Source organism: Vanellus vanellus (assembly GCF_965231255.1).
Source record: "Vanellus vanellus genome assembly, chromosome: 3".
NCBI classification, from domain to species: domain Eukaryota; kingdom Metazoa; phylum Chordata; class Aves; order Charadriiformes; family Charadriidae; genus Vanellus; species Vanellus vanellus.
Window position 1 is genome coordinate 125,564,388 of NC_138907.1, and position 21,748 is coordinate 125,586,135.

The 21,748-nt window shown below is 45.0% G+C and overlaps 1 protein-coding gene across 1 annotated transcript in view; it reads right to left on the reverse strand.

The window, feature by feature from the left end:
- The window catches only part of PKHD1 (PKHD1 ciliary IPT domain containing fibrocystin/polyductin), a gene marked incomplete at both ends in the record, with an annotated part of 274,861 nt that extends 255,947 nt beyond the window's left edge, over positions 1 to 18,914 (reverse strand). Inside the window, 14 exons of the mRNA XM_082481732.1 lie at positions 174 to 288; positions 1,123 to 1,258; positions 2,383 to 2,478; positions 2,777 to 2,878; positions 4,782 to 4,852; positions 5,423 to 5,462; positions 6,445 to 6,509; positions 7,758 to 7,832; positions 10,096 to 10,174; positions 11,588 to 11,645; positions 15,007 to 15,106; positions 15,933 to 16,077; positions 17,514 to 17,591; positions 18,863 to 18,914. Coding sequence (XP_082337858.1) covers positions 174 to 288; positions 1,123 to 1,258; positions 2,383 to 2,478; positions 2,777 to 2,878; positions 4,782 to 4,852; positions 5,423 to 5,462; positions 6,445 to 6,509; positions 7,758 to 7,832; positions 10,096 to 10,174; positions 11,588 to 11,645; positions 15,007 to 15,106; positions 15,933 to 16,077; positions 17,514 to 17,591; positions 18,863 to 18,914 — 1,212 coding nt within the window. The remainder of the gene's footprint in view (positions 1 to 173; positions 289 to 1,122; positions 1,259 to 2,382; positions 2,479 to 2,776; positions 2,879 to 4,781; positions 4,853 to 5,422; positions 5,463 to 6,444; positions 6,510 to 7,757; positions 7,833 to 10,095; positions 10,175 to 11,587; positions 11,646 to 15,006; positions 15,107 to 15,932; positions 16,078 to 17,513; positions 17,592 to 18,862) is intronic.
- Positions 18,915 to 21,748: the final 2,834 nt, after the last annotated feature.

Here is a 21,748-nt window from a genome sequence, read left to right on the forward strand (position 1 = left end):
GCTGATAGGGCAAATGCAAAACATCAAATATAATCATGCAGATGTCACTCTGCAACAGATTCATAATAAGAGCCAGTAATCCAATTCACACTGGGGAAATTCCCACTTGTTATGACCTTAATTAAAACCATTTCCTATCCTGATCTCATTGTTTCCTCTACCGAGGATAATACCTTATTTTCTGGATCTTGGGACAAACTTAAGTAGAGAGATGCCTGACCGTCTGCCTGAATCCAGAAGGTGTAATTGTTGGTCTGAGGAGCCACAAAAAATCCACGAAGCCTGGAGCTAAGCAAAAGTAGAACATTCATAACACACAAAAGAGTTACTGCAGAAAAACCCCAGCCCCATACCCCACCTTCGCACTTACACTGAGCAACAAGGAAAGACTGCAAGACCAATTAATAACAAAAACTCAGAGATTTTAAAACCGAAGGAACCTCAAAATGACCTATTTTCACATTAAATGTCATTTATGCTTCACAGACATTTTCAAAAAGGAAAAAAATGTCCATGAAAATAAGTATGGCTTTGTTGTTGGTCACTTTTTTGTTCATTGCTTCTCAAGTCTTAACCCTGAACAGGCAGGAAAAGGTTCAAACACACACACAAGATCAACTGAGAAAAACAGAGAAGTGATAGAAAAATGAAAACATTCATGCGTGTTGCACAGCTTTTCAAGGATTTATGTGACGAGGCAATGGGCACCAACACGCTTCAGATATTTTCGCAGTTTGAGGCAAATTGGTTTATTTCCATTAACTCCGCCTGCACTGCAGCTGCCAACATCAGCTGAGGATCCTCCACATCTGGCTGGAGCTCCAGCCCAAGACAGCCCCGAACTGGAGCTCCTTCTACCTCCGCAGCAATTTCTTTCACGGTATTTCAGCACACGTAGGCCAGGTAGAGCAGAAATACTGAGTGAAAGCAAAGGGAGGAAAAATAAAACACTTCGCTGCATATTTTGAGCTTCAAAAGGACCTCAGAACAGAGGGTTTGCTTTGATGTATAGGAGCTATGCAGTAAGGCTCTGCTATAAAGAGCTGTCAGGTGTTATTGCTACACCTTACACTGCTAAAGGTGATTGCCGTGGCTTCATCTCATTTTAAGATCACCGAGTACCTGAAGGACTTCTTTGCCCCAGACAGAAATCTTACTGGGGAACTGGCATTAGGTACAAACTGCCATCTATATCCAGGACCTGCTTCTGTCAGATCAGAGGCGTCATCCCAGACTTCAAAGAGAAGCCCTCTGTTTCCTAGAAAGTTAAAATAAAAGCGTTCTCAGTAGCAGCCAACAAAAATCCCAGAGCACATACTAGAATCAGTGGTGTAAGGAGGCAGGCCAGAACAGAAAATTTTGATAATAAATTGGCTCTGTCTGTGGGTCTTTTTTTGCAGTCCAAGACAGAACACAGATCCCGCTTCAGGGAATTTGTTCTACCTTGAAATCCTCCACCAGAAAGAAGGGAAATCTGCAGAGAGCAGAGCATCCAACCAAGCTCACATGTCTGCTCTTGCAGGAAAGGGTACTGAGATGACTTATAGTCAAGATGAGCTAAGCCTCATTTTATGCACAATAATTTCCTACTGCAATGCTTCACTCAAACAGCGTCCCCAGAACCCTCTGCAGTAGCTCTAGTTTAGTTATTCTTCCCCTAAATATTATCCGTACTTTTTTCCCCCCCTCATTTTCCGCAGCCCTACACACCAGGCTGACCTTCCTCCCACCATCACCACCTGCAAGTAGTAGGCTGAGCTCTTCACCTTGCCTTTCCTTGTTATAGAATCACAGAATGGTTTGGGTGGGAAGGGACCTTTAAAGACCACCTATTCCAACCCCCTGCCACGGGCAAGGACATCTTCAACCAGACCAGGTTGCTCAGAGCCCTGTCCAGCCTGACCTGGAATGTTTCCAGGGATGGGGTAGCCACCACCTCTCTGGGCAACCTGGGCCAGGGTTTCACGCACCTCATTGTAAAATATTTCTTTATATCTAGTCTGAATCCCCCCTCTTTTTGTTTAAAACCATTAGCCCTTGTTCAAGTGCAACAGGCCCCACTAAAAAGTTTGTCCCTGTCTTTCTCATAAGACCCCTTTAAGTACTGAAAAACCACTATAAGGTCTCCACGGAGCCTTCTCTTCTCCAGACTGAACACCCCCAACTCTCTCAGCCTGTCCTCATAGCAGAGGTGCTCCGGCCCTCTCATCATCTTTGTGGCCCTCTTCCCTACCAAACGTAAGAGAAAGTGGATTGAAGCTGAAGCAGACAGTGTTTTGGAAAAGTCTATTTCTTGGTTGCATTCATCACCAAACGATTTCTGCCCCCCACTGCCATGTGAGCATTTGCTTGTTTGCACCTTCGGTTATGTGAATACCGTACCTGGTTGGGGGGCACCAAGCCTCCTGCCCTTGCCAACAGGCTCAGTGGTGCATCTGATTTGCTGGGGAGAGACGTGCTTGACTTTACAGGGGACACCTGGCAGCAGGAACAGGAGACAAACGTGCTGTGTGAGACTTGCAAAGACAACTGAGCTGCAGCATGAACCCATCTTTCTTCCAAAAGAGGTCTACACTTTGCCAAAATCCTGGGCTCATAATATCGAGTGAGCAAAACGGTTTGTGCCCACAGTCAGAATAACTGGACCTTCCTGATGGAGAGTCCTTCAGCTCCCGCACTGGTATCCATTAACATCAACTGGGTTTTGTTGTCAGGGCCGTGACCCTTGTATTTTTAAAAATAAAAACCCAAACATTTAAAACATTTCTTCTCTTACCTGCAGCAGTGACCTGCACCGGCTCCTCAAAGAAATCCCCAGTGACAGTGAGATCGGTGCCACCTCCGAGACTCCCACCGGCTGGGAACACAGCGGCTATTTCTACAGAGGAAGGAAAAGGGGAATCTGAAAACGGGCCTTGGAAAGGTTAATCCCAGCCCTATTTCTGTCTGAGCCAGCAGTGCCCTTGCACTGTTTCCAGCCAGAGCTGGCTCCCGTGAATGAAACGGGAATCCCACTGATCCTTCACGGGGCTTTTGGCAGCCCCTGGGATTACACCAGGAATGAACAACACGGATGATTTGGCCACATGACAGGAGAAATATTGTAAAGCTTGCACTGTTACTTAGCAGTGGCTGCATCTGTCATGCTCAGGTTTCAAACTGGTAGATTCTGTGCTACTGAGCAGCCCTTAAAAAAAAAAAAAAAAAAAAAAGGTCTAATTAAAACAGTTTTAATCCTTTTGACCACGTGTAACTCTCCTATCAATTTAGACTGTAGGTTTAGATGCTACCATGCTTTCCAATTGTCCCTTCGGGTTCAGGGACAAATGGATGGAGCTGAGCATCTGAATGTCCACATCATGACCACAACAGTCTTTTGGGATTTTATCTCTTTTATAATCACTCCCTTCCGCACTGGAAACCTATTTTTCTCATTGATGATGTTTACTCGCTTTGCACTCATATGTCACAGTTTCACCACACAATTGTGCTTGTGTAGTTATGAAAAACAACTGATAAAAATATAAGGGACTTCTTTCCAGATCTGCATTTTTCTTATTTTATCTGATATTTAAACTTTACTTTTACAATATTGACTACTGTCAAGTGCAGTACAGTCTACTGGATAGATCTGGCAGATCTCATTTCTGCCCGTGCTCTGCCAATAGCCAGCTCCGTTCAGGGTTGTTTCACTTTATTGTGCCTCAATTTATAAATAAAAATTAACATAAAATTACCCACCTTTAAAAAGTTACTTGAATTTATAGGTGAAACAAACTGTATGCTATAAACAATATACAAAAATACATACACGTATTGGCTATATTCTAAAAAAAGCAAAAAATAACGTTCTTATGACTTCTCCCAAGCTTCTTAGATACAGCCCATAAGGAACTAGTGCATTCGTTACATTAATTTCAACCAACTTAATGGCAAACGCTTGATAGAACCTCTCTGGGGACCTGTGCGGGGGTCTTTTAGCTTGACTAAGGTCAAAAGCGGCTAAATGCTCTGCAGCCACTGAGCCCCTACTTCTGCTTTAGCTGGTGGGCATATGGCCTTGCTGAATCTTGGACACTATTTGCCCGTGACCATAATCTTGAGCGGGTGCTCAGGATTTCGTTGTCTGTTGTCTACAATATAGCTGGAAATGTCACATGGAGGTTATTGTTGTCCAAGTACTTTAACTATTTTTTTTAAAGCTAACGGTGCAGTAAGCTGCCATTCATGATTTATCCAGAACTCAATCCTTGGAGGGGCTGAACATCATCTCCTCCTTGTAGCTGATGTGAGATCTATCACATCCTAAAGTCTGCATTTCTAAAATCTCAACCTTACCGAATACGGTGGGATTTAAGGGGGAAAGGCTTCTCTAGGTGCAACACCTCAAGTCTACAACTGACCCGACAGGAAAAAAGAACAACAATAAAGTAACATCAACACAAACCCTGTCATACTGCTGTTCCCTGGCTGACTGTCGCAGCTTAGGCTATCCAAAACAAAAGTTCAGACATGCCACTGTCTGAGAAGAACACTAACTCTCTGGGGATGTGGGATGTAGCCCGTGGCAGCACAACCAGCCTTAGCACATAAATCTGCTTTTCCTGACTTTTTTGATCTGCAGCTTTTTGTGTGGCCAAGCCAATACCAGGAGAGTGGCATACTCAAAGTGAGAACACAACAGGATTACATCATTGGGAAGAGCTATCAAGGGTCTCTTCTTAGACCGTGCTGGGACTACCAAGAGCCAGAGCAGACAGTGAGGTGGATCCGTGCAATACCTGAATGTGTTTGATACAAGAAAAGCTCCTGCTTGGCACTGACGAGCCAAGCACCTTTGTGAACTGCTGACCTGCAAGAGAGAAAATGCCTGAGACATGCTTGGCCATTGCAGTTAAAGTACAACTTCTTTTTGCAGAGCTGGACACTCGCTCTCCAGAGGAACAGTGGAACATTTCTACAAGGACCAACAACACGTTTCACCAGCGCTTTGAAATACTGATTCGAGACACTCCATTACATGGCTGAAACTCTCTATTAGAAGTACTGTCCCATTGTACAGTATGGTTTTGACAGGGTCAAAACCCCTCTGCACCTCCTTTATGGCTATATTCTTTCCCATTTGGATGAAGAGTTAAAAGCAAAGTGAAAAGGTTTTATTCATCTAGGCTTGACAGATGATTTATGCTTTGGGCACTGAAGCTAAGGTATTAAAACCCCAAAGCAGAGGTGCTTTGGGGGAGAAACATTCTCCCTTTTCATTCCCAATCTAATTACCATCTTCTCAAGATAGCAAAACCTCATTTCTAAGCAATGAAACACAAGATTCAGTAAAAAGTTCATGCACTTATCCTGGACTCAAATGCAGCTGTGTTCACATGCAAAACCACAGAAAAAGAATGAAAAATATTCTTTTACTCACTTTCCTTTGTTAAACACCGAGAAGCTAACATTGTGGGACCCTGGAGGGGAGAAAAGTAATATGCTTTATGGCAGAAGCATGGAGGGCTCCATGAAGAGTACATCCTACCAAACCTTGTCCAGGTATCCTGGATCTGATTGTCCTCTTCCTCACATTTCCTTTACAGCAGTGTAACTGTGTTGATTTCAGCAACATGTGCAGGAATCGAATTGGATATCTGCTTAGGCAGCTTAGATCCTACCTTAGATCGTAGGTAGACACTGTACTGTAGCTACCTACAGTTATGCATCTGAACCTGCAAGCTGAATCTGAAGAGCAGGATTTGGTTGACTAAGCATAAGTATTTTGTGTCATCTCAGACCCTGCGGATCCTATCTGACCTCACTTACCATGCTAGAAAGGTGTAGACTTCCTTCAAGGGCTCCATTATCTCTGACAGCCCACTGGAGAGATCCCAGATATCCCGAGATATCAGTGTCTACATGAGAGCTAGATATTAATTTCTGTTTTATATATTTAACTCAGATCATCTTTCCCAAGCAGGAAGCTTGCTGCTCAGACAAAGCCTTGGAAAGAAATCAGAAGTTTTCTCAGAGTGCTTGGAAGCAAGGAAAAATGAGATGGATCCAACCTGCTGCCAGAGACTGCGAATAGAAGGGAGCACCCAATTTATGCCTCCAGTAAAGCCATGAAGGGATGGTCCACCACATACAAGAAGGATTAAATTAAAAGCAGTAAAGTGAGCAAAGACCCCAAATCACATTCTTGCCGCCACCAACATCCGCATCATGTCATGGCTTCACTTGAGCACTGCACTTTATTTTCTCCAAGGCTGTGCGTCCGGCAAATCACGGCAGTGGTTATGCTGAAGACTGGTAAGCCTTGATACGAAGCAGGTTTTGTGGACTTAGCCCTGAGCCGCGTTCCTAACTGGAGGCAGAGCAGGAACTCATGACTGACACCCTCTCTGTACCCTCTGGAGCTGCAGGAATAACCCATGATTTTCATCCCTTTTCACCAACCTATGTGGTTCCCTTCCACCCGGCACTTCAGGGTCCCAAGTCCATCCTCTGCCTGAATAGGATAGCTGTGGAAAGACAAAGGAATTCACTGAGCCTTGGGAACAAAAGGGCAAAATACAGCAAGAATCATCAAAGAAAAGATGTGGACTTCCACAACTAAGATAGTCGCGCTTGGCTGCCTTTAGAAACAAAGCTGAGAAACAGGTGAGATGGGAGAGGAACAACCCATCTCCCCACTGATGATGAAGAGTTCAGCAGCTTAGGAGGATGTCTCCCAGGAACACACAGTGCTCCAGCTTGAACCTTTACCCTTGTTCCCAGAAGCTGATCCTGTCTGTGACCTTCAGAACCCCCATTTGAAATAAAAGGTGAGGAGAGACAATTCTGGGCACATGGTGAAGGTCAATAGGACAAAGGCATTTCCTCTCTCCTTGCTCTTCTGTATGTCCCTAATCTGTATGAAGGAGCAGGTAGCAATTAAACCAGATATGCTGGCATTGCATCAACCCTCTGGAGCCATGGAACGAAGAAAGTCCCATCATCAATTCACATTTGCATACAAGTCCCCCTCTTGGGAGCCAGGAGGAATTTTACAGTGCAATAAGAGGGCCCAGTGAGGACCCCAGGAGGCTTAGCACTAACTTCTGCAGGAGCAGGTTTTTTTCCCCCTTGTTCCCTGTAAAAGCAGCCTGCTTTTTTCCGGGGCTCACATGCACTGTGAGAAGTACATCATTCGTAAAAGAAACACTGCTGCAGAGTCCATGTTTTTCTCTGTAATTCAACAGTGTGCAAGAATCAGCTTTCTAAAGGGTCTCCTGCAACTTACAGGAGACAAGGATTCATTTATTGGTATCAATGTACAGTGTTGGGGCCCAGGCATCTGAGCATCTGCCATATGACATTTTTAGAGCTTTCCTTGCCCAAATTGGTCCCAGGTCAGCTAAACCACCTTTCAAATTATTTTCCATATATGACTGAAGACCCTGCATTGACCAGGGTCAATAGGCCCTTTGGAAATGGCTACCCTGTTTTGGAGTCTAAAGAGTTGAGTGGAAGAGAGGTGGCCAGGGCACAGAGTATCATCTCCAGGCAGAGAACAGCCTCTGGCCCTGCCTGGTTATGGCTAGAGCCACAGAGAGACGGCAGCCCTCGCTCTCTCCTCTCACAGACCATATGGTCAGCTCCCCATCGTCCCTCTCCATCTGAAGTCAAAGCAGAAAAGCTTCTTCAAAAGCCAAGAAATTATTTTTTTTGTGCACAAGCTGTGCTGAGCCCTTGCACCAACACAAACCAAAGTGAAGTCAGGAACTGACATGTTTCCAGCTCGCCTGTCAGCAAAAGAGCAGAGACTCATCCATCCATCTCCTTCTGCCGCAAGGACAGCTGGCCTAGGGAAAAAATAAACAGGAAAGATGAGCTATGATATAGCAAAATTTCAAGAATGAAATCCTGACCCTGTTAAAATCAGCAGCCAATATTTTCAAACAGGACAGGAATTTTCCCTCACTTGTATCTAGGATTTATTAACCTCCTAGAAAACTGGACAAACCCTAATCTCTTCACCTGCAAAATATAATTCCCCAAATACTGCGGGAACTGCACCTCTGTAAAGATTGTGGCAGGACCATCTTCGAGACACCCATGCTAGCTCTGAATGACCCAACACCTTCTCCCTGTAAGGAAGAGTGGCTAGTGTGAGCCCCAGAAGGACTATACCCACCCTTACCCTGCAGAAGCGACACAAGTGCAGCACCATGCTCGTATGGCCGTACTGATTCAAGATGCAGCTCAGTCATTTCCTTATTTCATTGAGGAAAACCACCACCAACCACCTCTGCTAGAAATCACCTAAGCTCCTAATACCAAAATTCAAGTATCCCCACCTTGGAGAACCAATAAGGCAAGGGGCAACTTCCACTGAAGAGGAGGAATCAGGTGGAAGCAATAAATTCACAGTAATTAGCATAATAAGCAACTGTTGGCAGAACAGTTTTCCAATGGCACAGGAAAATGTGCAATTAAACCTGTAGTGCAAACATTTTGCTGTGACCCATGCTTCAGAGCGTAGGTATACGAGGTTTTAGTAAGAGTTTGCTTTTATTAATACAGCTTGCTGGTATTGAGATGCCTTTCCTTTTAAAGATGAATAGAAAAAAAAATTTCAATGCTGCAAAATGTTTGGTTCAGCATCACTGGACCGTTGCATCCCATACAAAGCATGGAAAAGGGTGCAGAAGATACTTGGAAGTATAAAAATGGTTCTTTTTTTTTTTTGCTTTAAATCCTGAACCAGCGTGACTGGGTGACAGATTGCTCCGGTTAATTCCAAGTCTCCACCTGGTACGTACTTACTAACCCACCAAAAATGGGCAAATTATTCATGTGAAGCTATGATGTGACCCTGTTTGGTATGCTAAGATTTTGAAGCCGTTTCCTTTTTGGCCATCGTGAGGTTAAGCTGTAAATGAGTAATCTGTCAATGGAGCACTCAGGCACGTCCAGCCTGCAGTCAGACAGAGCAGCCTTTCTTCCCGCGGATCAAAGGTTTCACAGTTCCACTAGAGACAGGTAAAACAATAATTAATATCGAACACAGGATGCTAATGTGCATCCAAGTGAGCAAAAATGTAGGGCTGATGAATGGGTGCAGCTGGTACGGCAGGAATCCATCCGCCCTGGACTTTCATTTATGCTGGTGGAGAATTTAGTTATTTAGCAAAGGATATTTCCACTCAGCGTGAGAAGCAGTTAAAAAAGGATCTAGTGGTCGAATACCTGCTGCCGCAAGTAAAACTTCTAACTAGTGAGAATAAACACCTTCCCTGACTCCTGAAATGATCTTTAAAATGCCATCACAGATTAAGAGTTTATCTTTAAAATACCCACCTTGGCTTAGTTCTTCCCTGCCATTGACACAAGTGCAAGGAAATCATAACTCAGCAGCATCTGCGAACTCTTCCATACATATGGAAGAACATACATATGGAAGTTCTATACATATGGAACTCTTCCATTCATATATGGCAGACGGCAGGTCAGCGGTCATGATCGTTTTGCATTCACTGTGCTCAGAGTGCTGCTGGCCTGAAGTAAATTTTTAAAATCTACCTGCTTTGCTCTGTGGCATGTAACCATAGAAGCAGCAGAAAATAAAAATCAAACCGTCCTTGAGAACAAGGAAGTGACCAGAGAGAGTTTAAAGCAGCAAACAACAAAGCCTTTTGTCTCAAAATACTTCTGCTTTGTCTTCTGACTCACCAGAGCATCTGTTTCAAACTAATAGTTTTTTTCTAAAAATGCAAATGGAAGGGAAAATTTATTTAACTTTTAGATTCTGACATTATTTTAATTAGTTAAATTTTAATTTGCTAGCCAAAATAAAATCTACAGCAACCAGACGCAATTACAGTACAATTCACACTGAGCTGTGATTGACTGTGCTGCCAGTAAACAAACCAACTAGCTTAATGGACCAGTTGCAATTAGATTAACAAAGTTTGCTGGAGCCCAACTCATGAGCTGCAATAAACCACAAAGGAAGTAAATGGCAATTCTGGGCCAACTGGTTGCAATTTATTGCTGTCAAGGAGGCTGATGGAAGAAATGCCAATTTACAAGGACTGGGTCAGATAGCAGCCTATCTATAATTACCCATCAACATAATCCACATCGAAGTCCAGGGTCTCATATCTTCCAGCAATTGTCTTCCCATGGATCTCTATTAAATTTCCTGTTTAAAAGACAATAGAAATTGGAGAGAGTCTTTTAAAAGCGGAAAATTTGTGTTTGCAGATTTTGTGAGTTAAGCAAAAGAAATTCTTGGCCCTTGCGAGTTTTGCAGAGAGGTGCCCAGCTGTCTGCACTGATGTCTACTCTCAGCTTCTACCTAAGTTCAAGGTGCACTTAATTCACTTTTTCCAAAACACACATCTTTGTTTCCCCCCAAAAAAGCCCATTTATGATTTTTTTTTTAGCAGATCCCTAGTATTTGTACTAAGAAGACATTTTCCCCAAATCTTTTGTTAACTAAACCCCACATTCTAACCAAATTCCACTGTAGAACCTCACAAGGCAACCAAAATGACATCAATTGTACACTAGACAGGGTCAAGGTCTAAAGAAGCACCTCAGCATCTATGTGGCCACCTGAATCACTCCCAATGCTCCCCTGGCCACACTGGGTGACAACTTGGTTCAGTTGCCCACGCAGAAGTGTCTTCAGTCAGTTGAAGCACCCTATCCTCCCACTGTGGCTCCAGAAGGGAACGAGTCTTCCTCAGTCTGTGTCATGTCTATCCGCTCCATGCAGCTTCTGCATGCTCCAGGACATCTCAAGTAGCACTTGACACCTAGTGTTACTCTCATGTTCTTCAACAACTACACTGGGAGGTCAAACATCTGGCTAACACATAGAAACCTCCATACAGACACCCTAAAGCAAGGCATGAGAATCTGGAGCTGAACTGCACCTGAAAATCATTGGAAATGAGGCAGAGACTTAGTTTTAGGAGCATCTGGGTGATCTAACCACCCAGGTACCTCTCTGCGCTCTTGAGAGACCAAAATGGTTTGATTAATCTTGACTTTGGAAATAAGCATTTCATTTTTTTCTAAAGAAGTCTGCAATTACAAGCAGAATGGAAATGAGGGGTGGGGAGGGGGAAAGTCTTCCGTACACCAGTTAAGTCTTCAGACCAAAACCAGTGACTGTCTTCTCATGGAACTTTAAAGTCTGATCGAAAGCCCCATTAACAGAAAGGTCTGGCATGACAACATCATCACCTAACAACTAATTCTTCTTAAAACTGTTACTAAATAAATAGGGCCAGATAACTCAAGAGTTGAGACTGATTAGATCTACCCGTCGGCTGAACAACATCTCTCTGCTCAAGCAGAGTTGGGCTGCAGAAGGTCAGTACCAGATAACCTGGTCACCGTGCATTACCCATTTCTCTTGTACTCAGTGCTGCAAACTCTCTCCCCTCGTGCAAACCCATTTTCCTGTTCAGCATGAGCTTGGACATTAAGTTCTGGAGGTGCCCATTTTAATCCCCAGCAAGACAGATCCTTCATAAAGAGAAAGACAGTGTGGAACATCAAATAATAATTAAAGTGGGCTCCAGCTTAAAGAAAGGTCCCATACCTGGGATGCCAGATGGTGGACTAATTTGGTAAACCACAGGTGTCTGCGCAACAGAGAACTGCAAAGAGAAATTTGTAGTTAAATGGCAGTCATTTTCTCAGCAGCCCAACAAGATCTGATTACGCATCGCTCACAACACAGTTGGTGACCGCTTTTCAGAGACTCACACTTGAGGGCTTGATCTTTGAAGTGGAGTCCTGCTCCGAGAAGGGAGTGAGTACAGTGTCCCCTTCTTGCCCCCTCTGCAGAGTATGGCTTACTGCTATTTTTGCATCCTCTTTGTGCCCAAATTGTCCATCCTGGCTTGACTCAGTTCCAGAAGATATGGTTTAATACACTATAACGCTTCTAAGCCATGCTTCATCCGAAGTCAAGACCTTCATTTTATCTGGCGTTATGGCACCTTTTTTTCTTCCCAATAATATACTCCAAAAAATATTTCTACATCACAGAAGTGAGACACTTCAACTGGCCTTTAGCAAGCTTGTTGGGTACCCTAAAGCAGTGTAGCCAAGAAAAGGATTGTATTTGCCCATCTTAATGCAGTATAATACATCAGAGGTGGGGAAAGCACTACCTTGCCCTCTGAGGAAACAGAAAGGAAATACTGGAAATCTGCTATGGGGTACTATTTCATGACTTTGAGAGAGTCCAAGAAGGAGCAGAGAGATCGTGCTTTGAGACAAGCCTCTGGGAATACGGGGAACACACAGGGACCCTTTCCAAGTGGAGGAAGGTCATCATCAGCCTCCCAAAGTGGCTGAGAGACATGGATGCCTGACTTGGCACATGCTTTCGCTGCATTTTCCACAAGTAGAGCAGTCCTTTTCCCCCCTTTTCTCCAGCTGACTCTAAAACACGAGAGACTTTTTCTTTTTTAACCAAATCTACTGCAGAATTTTTTTGCTTAGGCTGACACCAATCTTACTCAAATGGCATTGTGTCGAGGAGCACTACTCATCAGTTGAGCGGCCAGAGGCTCACATAGTCCTCCACACACTGTTACTCACACAGAACCATTATTATCCGTAAGCGTCCCTGTCCCTGCCTAGAACATGGCAAACCGAACAGGACAAATAAATGGACGGCTTCAGCAGCTAAAAAGTGTCTTCTGTCCAAATCAAGCGCCTGGATCCCAGTACTAAAGGAAATAAAAAGGCAGTCGAAACTCTTTGGATGTGTTTAAAATATTCCTGCTCTGGATAAGGAGTTGCCTCCAGCACACGAGGTATTATCCAGTGCTGGGTTAGCTGAATATTCTCCTGTAACAGGCTGATGTAGCCGAGACAGTGTGGTCGGGCGTCAATGGGAACGTACCTGAGCAGGCAATGGCAAAGAGCTGGAAGTCTTGGGAAAGCCACATGGAGTGTTATGGAAAGGGGAGGTGAGCTCTTGGACTATGGCTACGTGAGTAAGTAAACTATCTTGGGAGATGCTATTTGGCCCAGCGCACTGAATGGCTTATATCCATGTAGGGAAACTCTCTCCCTACACTGAAAAGAAGGTGGCCTCATCCACGCTAATGGGAGCAGACTTGTCATCACCCAAAGCAGAAAAAAACCCACACCAAGGAGCAGTAGGTAGGTGATCTCAGGCAGTGCTGGACACCACATCCTCACCCTGCCTCGCTCGATAACACAGGCACAGCCTTGCATTTTACAGGGAGACCTTGGCAAAAACACCTCGCTTCTCTATTCTTCACATCTGCTCTGAAAAATAAGAGTAATGTCATCTTCTTTCCCCGGTGCAGCTTTTGGCTCTCTGGAAATGAAAATCATTATGTGAAAAGCGAGGGTCAGATCCATCAAGGCATTTAGGGGTCTTGGGCTTAAAGTGATGTATAAAGGCATCTGGCTTGTTCGGGCTTTGTAAGGCCCGTTTGTCTCTCTGCTTTCTTGGGCACTACAAATACCTCCATAAATCCGGCCCGCAGTCCTGCTCAGCGGCTAAATCCTGTTTCCATCTAGGTCATTAGCTGCTTGGTTTCATTAACCTTACAGAAAAATTACATTTCCTGTGTGTCCCCATTCCCCAAATCACTCATTTCTCTGAGCCTTCTCCACACATCTCCATCCTCCCCACCTTCTTTTTGATCCCTCTCCTGTCCTCGCTTGTACTTACCGATGCTGCTGTCAGCCCAATAAATAACAAACTCATTTTCTGAATCAAATCAAAGACACCATTGCATATCTCGGGGGGGGGGGGGGGGGGGGGGGTTGAGCTTTCCTTGAACCCCATTCCCTTTCAAAGCTCAGTCTTTGCTTTCCCTCCTCCTCATGGCCATGGTAAAAATAAGTGAGTAGCTACAAACTCCCTCCAGTAATGGCCACTTCTAAGAAGCAAAGGCAACATCACCCCATAGCCTGGGCTGGAGCTTATGGAGAGAAAGAAGTCAAAGCAGCATGGAAGCCAGGGCCACTGGCTGACACAAGTCTTCCAAGCTGTTCAGACTTGTTGCTGCCTGCAGCGGGCTTTTTCAATCTACTGCGGAGGCGAAATTAATTTTTAATACGCATAGCTCCCAGGTCCCAGTCCCAAAACAAAGAGACACATTGTGTTTTATTTAGCTTGGAATGTGCCTCATTAACAGCATCCCCTGGTGATTTTTCATCAACTCTCTAAGCTAGCTGAACCACCCAACGACTCTTCAGCTTTAATGTGCAAATTACTGAAAATGCTGGGCTTTCTCTCTCGATACTCAAAGTTAGCACAGAAGTGGGACGTGACTTCCGAACACGCCAGGCCTCATCCCGAAGCTCGCAGCCATGGTTAAGGATTCTGCTTTGCAAGAGGTCCCGACACCAGCGTCACGAACTGGACTAATACCACCATACCCCACAACCTCCTGAGACACTGTGCTTTGACATTGAGTGCCAAAGGGAAAATAGTGGTCTGAGGGGGAGCAGCGAGCTCTCAAAATAACTGAACAACAGATATGCAATCACAACCGAGGTCTGAGCTTTCCAGTTCTTCCTCATCTCACGTGTGGAGAGCTGTCCTAGACCTGGAGAGATGTCCTCTCCTGAAACCAGCTGTGCCCACGGCAGGTATTCTCTCCCATTGCAGACTGTTAATTGCCACCCTGCAGCTTGGAAGGTAACACCAGAAGAAGCTGACATAGGGTCTTCTGACACAATAGTGCCTTCTGACTGCTTGGCTTAAGTGCACAGATTAACTTCTACTCAGATTTTTGATTCAGAAGGACCTCTTCGGTCACCTCATCTATTCAGTGCCAGACTGATGAGTACCTCAATGCACCTAGTTTTAAGGGACAGGAGGAGCATCCTAACTTCTTGTCCTGACATGCAATCAGACATACAGTATGAGAGACAGTATCACAGGGGATATATTGAAATACTATGTCTGAAGTTTGACTTCCTTCACTACCTTTAATTCTTTGTCATCACTTCTATCCTTACCTTGAAAGTACAGTTTTCTTTCTCCACCTCAATCAGGTTGTTAATTACACGTCCTTTAAAGATCACCTCCACATAGTACAAACCCTCCTGGGGTGAAGACCTAGGTGGAAGAAAATGTGTTATATTATTTTTACACAGGTTGGGTTTATTTTTTAGGTAAAGCCAGGTCCTTCACAGGGGTCTCCATTCTTAGCAGGTCCACTAAGGCTTCCATAGAGAAAAAAAATTTACATTGCAAACCCAAACTTTACACACATGAACCCAAACTCTAAAACTACAAATTAAAAGAAGTGTGGAAGTACCACAAGAAATTACAGTTAAGCGCAGAAGGTGATAGGACTACATCAGAACTCTATCCAAATTGGACGTTAATGCAAAACATGGACATGCTCATTAGTGTTCATTAATGCTAATGAATAATTGTTATTCATCAGTTTTAAAATAACCCAGGGCTGCCTGGATTTACAGGGCAACTTGATCCTGGGTTGTAAATTAAAACTGCATCCATAATGCATAGTTTCTCAGCACTGCATTCAGCTGGTGCTGGAAAACATTTGTTTCACACTCTACCCGTAACCTCTCTATCATCTTGAACAGGTCACAGACACCAGAAGTTGGTAGAATTCCCCCGGGGATTTTCTTGGGAGTTTCGCATCTAAGAATTAGACATCTACAAACCTTTGAGGGTGTGAGTCTGGCCTCTCCAAGAAACCTCACTCCAACTCCCATGCTAGCTAGCCCAGTGCTTCATCAAGTTGAAACAATTATCAATGCAACACAACTTAGGAGGTGCTCAGGTGCAGCCACAGCAGCAGCTGTAGAAATGCCTTAAACTCTCAAACTGCCTGTACAGACACTGAAAGAAAAATGAGGATCATACCAGACAAATGGCAAGGTCTCACCCACACTGTAGTCGTGGATCATACCTTGTTCTGCATCTTATAGTGGATAAGTCAAAATACACAGGAGAGACATCACACGGCAACCTGGGCAGATCTGGATTCACCAGGGACACCTCCAGCTGGGACCCACTGGCTGAAAAGACGTGTTCTAGCTGGTGGGATGTTGAGCCTAAGTAATCAAAGTCAACCAGAAGAGCTCTGTGAGGACAAGGTTGCTCACGTTCAGTCACACGTGGTTTGAACATTTTTGAATATGCAGCCCAGCTTCTCTTTAGGAAGAGCACTTAGACCCTCTAATCAGACTTTTTAAAATCATGTTTGTGTAGTTAAGACCAACTTCATCCCACCATGCAGCTGCGTGGCTTTTTTTGCCTCTAATACAATACTTGGTCTCTTCCACATGCATTGCCCCTCAGAGACTGACAGTTATTGGGAGTTTGAGTCAACTCAGCCATCTGCACTGGAAAAGACACTGTGCCCATAGATACTTTAAGCACCTACAAAATTAGTAGTTTGACACCATCTTTGCAGTTGCTGATATCTTGCAGTTTTGCCGACATGACCTCAAGTTGGCCTGTGCTGTAAGGTGGACTTGCTTAGCTCATTTTTTTTAAGATTGAGCTGTCCAAAGGATCAAAGACTTTTCATCTTCAGCTAGTCAAGCTTTACCTGAACATAAACTAACATGCTTTACTTTTGTAGCATAATCAAATACCACTACAAATAAAGAAGGCTTACAAACCGCTCTCCCTTTGCTCATGATCTTCACAGGTGGTTCCTGGCCCGCAGACTCACTATCAATGACATCAGCGGTTTCTCAATTTGCAGCAGACTTCACATTTCCTCCTTGTTCCAGAAGGTTGGTTTTTTTTCCCCCTTCTCCTAAGGCCTGACTGCTCTCCCCACAGAAAACCCCACTCTGCTTGAACGGTGAGTTCCCAGCTGTGACTGCGCCTGCCTACCACACAGTCCTGTCGGAGAAACACCTCCCTTGAAGACACGAACTCTCTTTCTTCCCTCCCTTTCATCATTATTATGGGAACACACAATAACCCAACAAATAAGACTGACACCATTCATCATAATTATAAAGGACAGTGCCGGAACTTGAGCAGCTCAACCAAACATACACCTGGCCCAGAAACCAACTCTCTTCCCAAGGAATCAATATGCAGCACTGCAGAAAATCAGGCTGAGTCTTGTACAGCTGGTTTTGGGCCCATATGAGCACGAAATATCATTTTTTTCTGGTGTTTACTCAGATCTCTGTTTATTATTAGTGTTTTTAAAGCTCTGGCATCACAGGACCTATGAACAGAGGAGACTTCCAGCTTTTCTTCAATAAAAGTGTGGCAGGGAGGAAAATTTCTAGCCCTGCATCTACAAAAATGAGGCAGAAGTCTGATTTCTCTTGATTAGAAAGAACTTAAAAACAAGCAACCATCAGCAACAGCTTATGAAGTAATAATTTCAAGCCAATTTCATGTTCTGGGTGCCACAGCCCATGTACCTGTTGCTTAGGGTTTGTCACTCCAACCGCAAATCTCAAAATGGAGCTGATTCTCTGTTACTTTGACACGTGCTTCATAAGAGTTTAAAACTCACCATCCAGGGTAATAGTAATCCATGTTCCTCCAGCGACGCTGCCCTCTCGGGGCTTAATGAACAATCCTGTGGCTGTCACTGCAAGAACAACCCCAGCTACATCAGGTTGAAGTGTAATGCAAACATCTAAAAGACCCCATTCAGGACAAGACATAGTAATCTGGCAGCCGTCCTCCTGTGATCCCGCCCTTCACCTCATTTCTCCTTCTCAGGCTTCCAAATTAGTTGCATTGCTCATCCTTGATTTCCCCCAACTGTCTCCCCTATGTAATAGTCCTGCTTCTCCTAAGGGGGTTTGATGCCTTCAGGACAATCTCCAGGGAGGTGGTGGAGTCCCCTTCTCTGGAGATTTTCAAGACCCGCCTGGATGCAGTCCTGAGTAATGTGCTCTGGGCAATCCTGCTTTGGCAGGGGAATTGGGCTGGATGATCTCTAGAGGTCCCTTCCAACTCTGAAAACTCTGTGATTCCGTGACTTGGTGAACCAAGCTACAGTCTGAGCCTCCTGTCCTCCTCAAGAATTAAAATAAAAACAATAAACCTCGTGTTTATTCTTCCAGCTCTCAAAGAAATGTGTTTGCTGACTTCTGTACACTCTCCCAAACTTAGAGCTGCCCACAAAATATATCCTCTTCTGGCTCCACATTGGCTTGTCCAGCTCGTTCTTGACAAAGTCCTTAGGAAAGGAACGCAGGCCTGGAAGAAACTCTTGCTTCATGAAATTAAGTCACCTGTAACTTGCTATACAACGCTTTTCATAAAGGCGTCCAATTTTTAAGGTGATTTAGGATTTATTTTTAGGACTCTCATCCTCTGAACCTAATAGAGGTGGACCAGTGGCTGGCTTCTTTTTTTGTAGCCACATATCAGAATTTTCCAGAAGTCCTTTCACAGTGATATCCAGTTTCCTATTTAGCATTTCAGGAGATTCCAACTTCTTAGCTGCACATGAATGCAATCTCACCAAACACCAGTATTGATCACTGAAGCCAAATATTGGACATACCTGTGTCACGAACCCTTAATATCAAAATGCAAACAGCGATATATCTATCATCAAGTGAATGAAAATCAACAGGCATGAGATGAACCCCGGCAGAACAGGGAAAACTAACAATGAATCCAGAAGTCTCCACTGGCTATGGAAATAATGTCATGAAAAGCCACTGAGAAGGGTGGACAATATCCAGTATGCTGCAGTCAATATCCCGTAACATTCAACACCTTTTAGAGACAGATGCTTCCCCACATCTCTCACTCACAATCAGTCTGTATCCAACCCAGTGGCACAAGATTTTGCTGCTGTTGTATGACCAGTGTGGTTGGAGACAACACCTCTCTGTCACCCACCTGCAAAGAATATCATCCCGGCACTCAGAAAGGATGATCTCCAAGGGTTCATCTTGAGCTTTGGATGGGGAGTTCACAAAAGACTGGCTCCAGGATCATGGCTTGGGGTTTCAGCCCCTTCCATGTAACTTTAAGACAAGCCTCATCTGTATTCTTTCTTCACACTGCAGACACGTGGGAGCAATGGTCTGTGTTCTAGCAGATGAGATGGACTGCAATGTGAAATCACAAAGAAAACACCAATTCACCTCTCACGCAGTATAAAGGATCAATATATTGCAAACCACACTCTTCTCCCTCCCACCCAACAGCTCTAAACAGAACATGTGCTCCTCCAAGCAGACCACTTTCCTGTCAAGCTCAGAATGAGCTTTCCCCAACTGGGGCCATGTTTCAGGAGACTGACTCTCATTAAACTGTATGCACAGGTGAACTAGTGAAAGCAATTACAGGATTTAGAGCAGGTGATGTTAAACTCTCCTAGTTTTGTGCTGCTTTGTGCAAAATTATTACATCTATTACAGTAAACTAAATCACCATCATGGTCATTCTCCAGCTCTGAAAGCAAATTACTTGACTATGCTATTAAACTCTCTAGCCTTCCACAGCTAGCTCCAAACTAGGAATGGCCCATGCTGGCTCCTGTAGGTGTGTATAGGTGCTGCTTGGAAGAGCACTGGTCGACTTGGTCACAATGGTGCTGATAATTGGGCCCTCTCCAGAAGGAAACACAAGAACTGGTTACCCTGGACAGAGACAGAGCTGAGGTACTCAATGACTTTTTTGCCTCAGTCTTCACTGGCAAGGACAAAAGATGCAGCCACACTACCCTTGATGCAGAATGCAAGGACAAGGATTGGGAAACTGGAGAACCGCCCACTGTAGGTGAAGATCAAGTACGAGACCACCTGAGGAATCTGAAGGTGCACAAGTCCATGGGACCTGATGAGATACATCCGCGGGTCCTGAGGGAGCTAGCAGATGTGGTCGCTAAGCCACCAGCCATCATATTTGAGAAGTCGTGGCGGTCTGGTGAGGTTCCTGCCAACTGGAAAAGGGGATGCATAACCCCTACTTTCAAAAAGGGAAACAAGGAAGACCCAGGGAACTATAGGCCAGTCAGTCTCACCTTTGTGTCTGGCAAGATCATGGAGCAGATTCTCCTGGAAACTCAGCTGAGGCACATAGAAAACAAGGAGGTGATTGGTGACAGCCAGCATGACTTCACCAAGGGCAAGTCATGCCTGACAAATTTGGTGGCCTTCTACGAAGGGGTTACAGTGGCAGTGGACAAGGGAAGACCAACTGATGTCATCTACTTGGATTTGTGTAAAGCATTTGACACTGTCTCACATGATATCCTGGTCTCTACATTGAAGACATGGATTCGACAAATGGACCACTCAGTGGATAAAGAACTGGCTGGACGGTCGCATTCAAAGAGTTGCGGTCAACAGCTTGATGTCCAAGTGGAGAGCAGTGACGAGTGGCATTCCTCAGGGGTCGGTACTGGGGCCTGTACTGTTCAACATCTTTGTCAGCGACATGGACAGTGGGGTTGAGTGCACCCTCAGCAAGTTTGCCAATGATACCAAGCTGTTTGGCAAGGTAGACACGCTGGAGGGCAGGGAAGGGATGCCATCCAGAGGGACCTGGACAGGCTGCAGAGGTGGGCCCAAGCCAACCTCATGCAGTTCAACAAGGCCAAGTGCAAGGTCCTACAGAGCACTGGAACAGGCTGCCCAGGGAGGTTGTGGAGTCTCCTTCTCTGGAGACATTCAAAACTCGCCTGGACGCCTTCCTGTGCAACCTCATCTAGGTGTTCCTGCTCCGACAGGGGGATTGGAATAGATGATCTTTTGAGGTCCCTTCCAATCCCTAGCATACTGTGATACAGCTGGGTCAGGGAAATCCCAAGCACAAATCCAGGCTGAGCGGGGAATGGTTGGAGAGCAGCCCTGAGGAGAAGGACCTGGGGGTGTGGGTTGACGAGAAGCTCAACATGAGCCGGCAGTGTGCGATCGCAGCCCAGAAAGCCAACCATATCCTGGGCTGCATCAGAAGAAGTGTGGCCAGCAGGTCAAAGGAGGTGATTCTGCCCCTCTACTCTATTCTGGTGAGCCCCCACCTGGAGTACTGCATCCAGCTCTGGAGTCCCCAACAGAAGAAGGACATGGACCTGCTGGAGCGTGTCCAGAGGAGAGCCACGAGGATGATCCAAGGGCTAGAGCACCTCCCCTATGAGGAGAGCCTGAAAGGGTTGGGGCTGTTCAGCCTGGAGAAGAGAAGGCTCCGGGGAGATCTTATTGCAGCCTTCCAGTACCTGAAGGGGACCTACAGGAGAGCTGGGGAAGGACTTCTTACTGGAGCATGTAGCGATAGGACAAGGGGGAACAGATTTAAACTGGAAGAGGTCAGGTTCAGAGTGAACATTGGGAAGAAATTTTTCACTGTGAGGGTGGTGAGGCACTGGCACAGGTTGCCCAGAGAGGTTGTTGAGGCCCCATCCCTGGAGGTGTTCAAGGCCAGGCTGGAGGTGGCCTTGGGCAACCTGGTCTAGTGGGAGGTGTCCCTGCCTATGGCAGGGGGGTTGGAACTTGATGATCTTCAAGGTCCTTTCCAAACTAAACCATTCTATGATTCTATGAATTATTCTAAGAATATAAACATTTGAGTTCCTGTAGCCTGGAAAGTTCCTTGGTCTTACTTGCTATTATAGCCAACAATATCACACATTCACTTTACAAAGGCTATGGCAGAAACTGTCCTAACATTTAAAAATGTAGACCATCAACTTTACTGCCTTCACCCTGGATTCTATACTAGTATGCACTGATTCAAGTCCTCTTCTACATTGGTGAGGGACTGTCAGGGCACCTGAGAAAG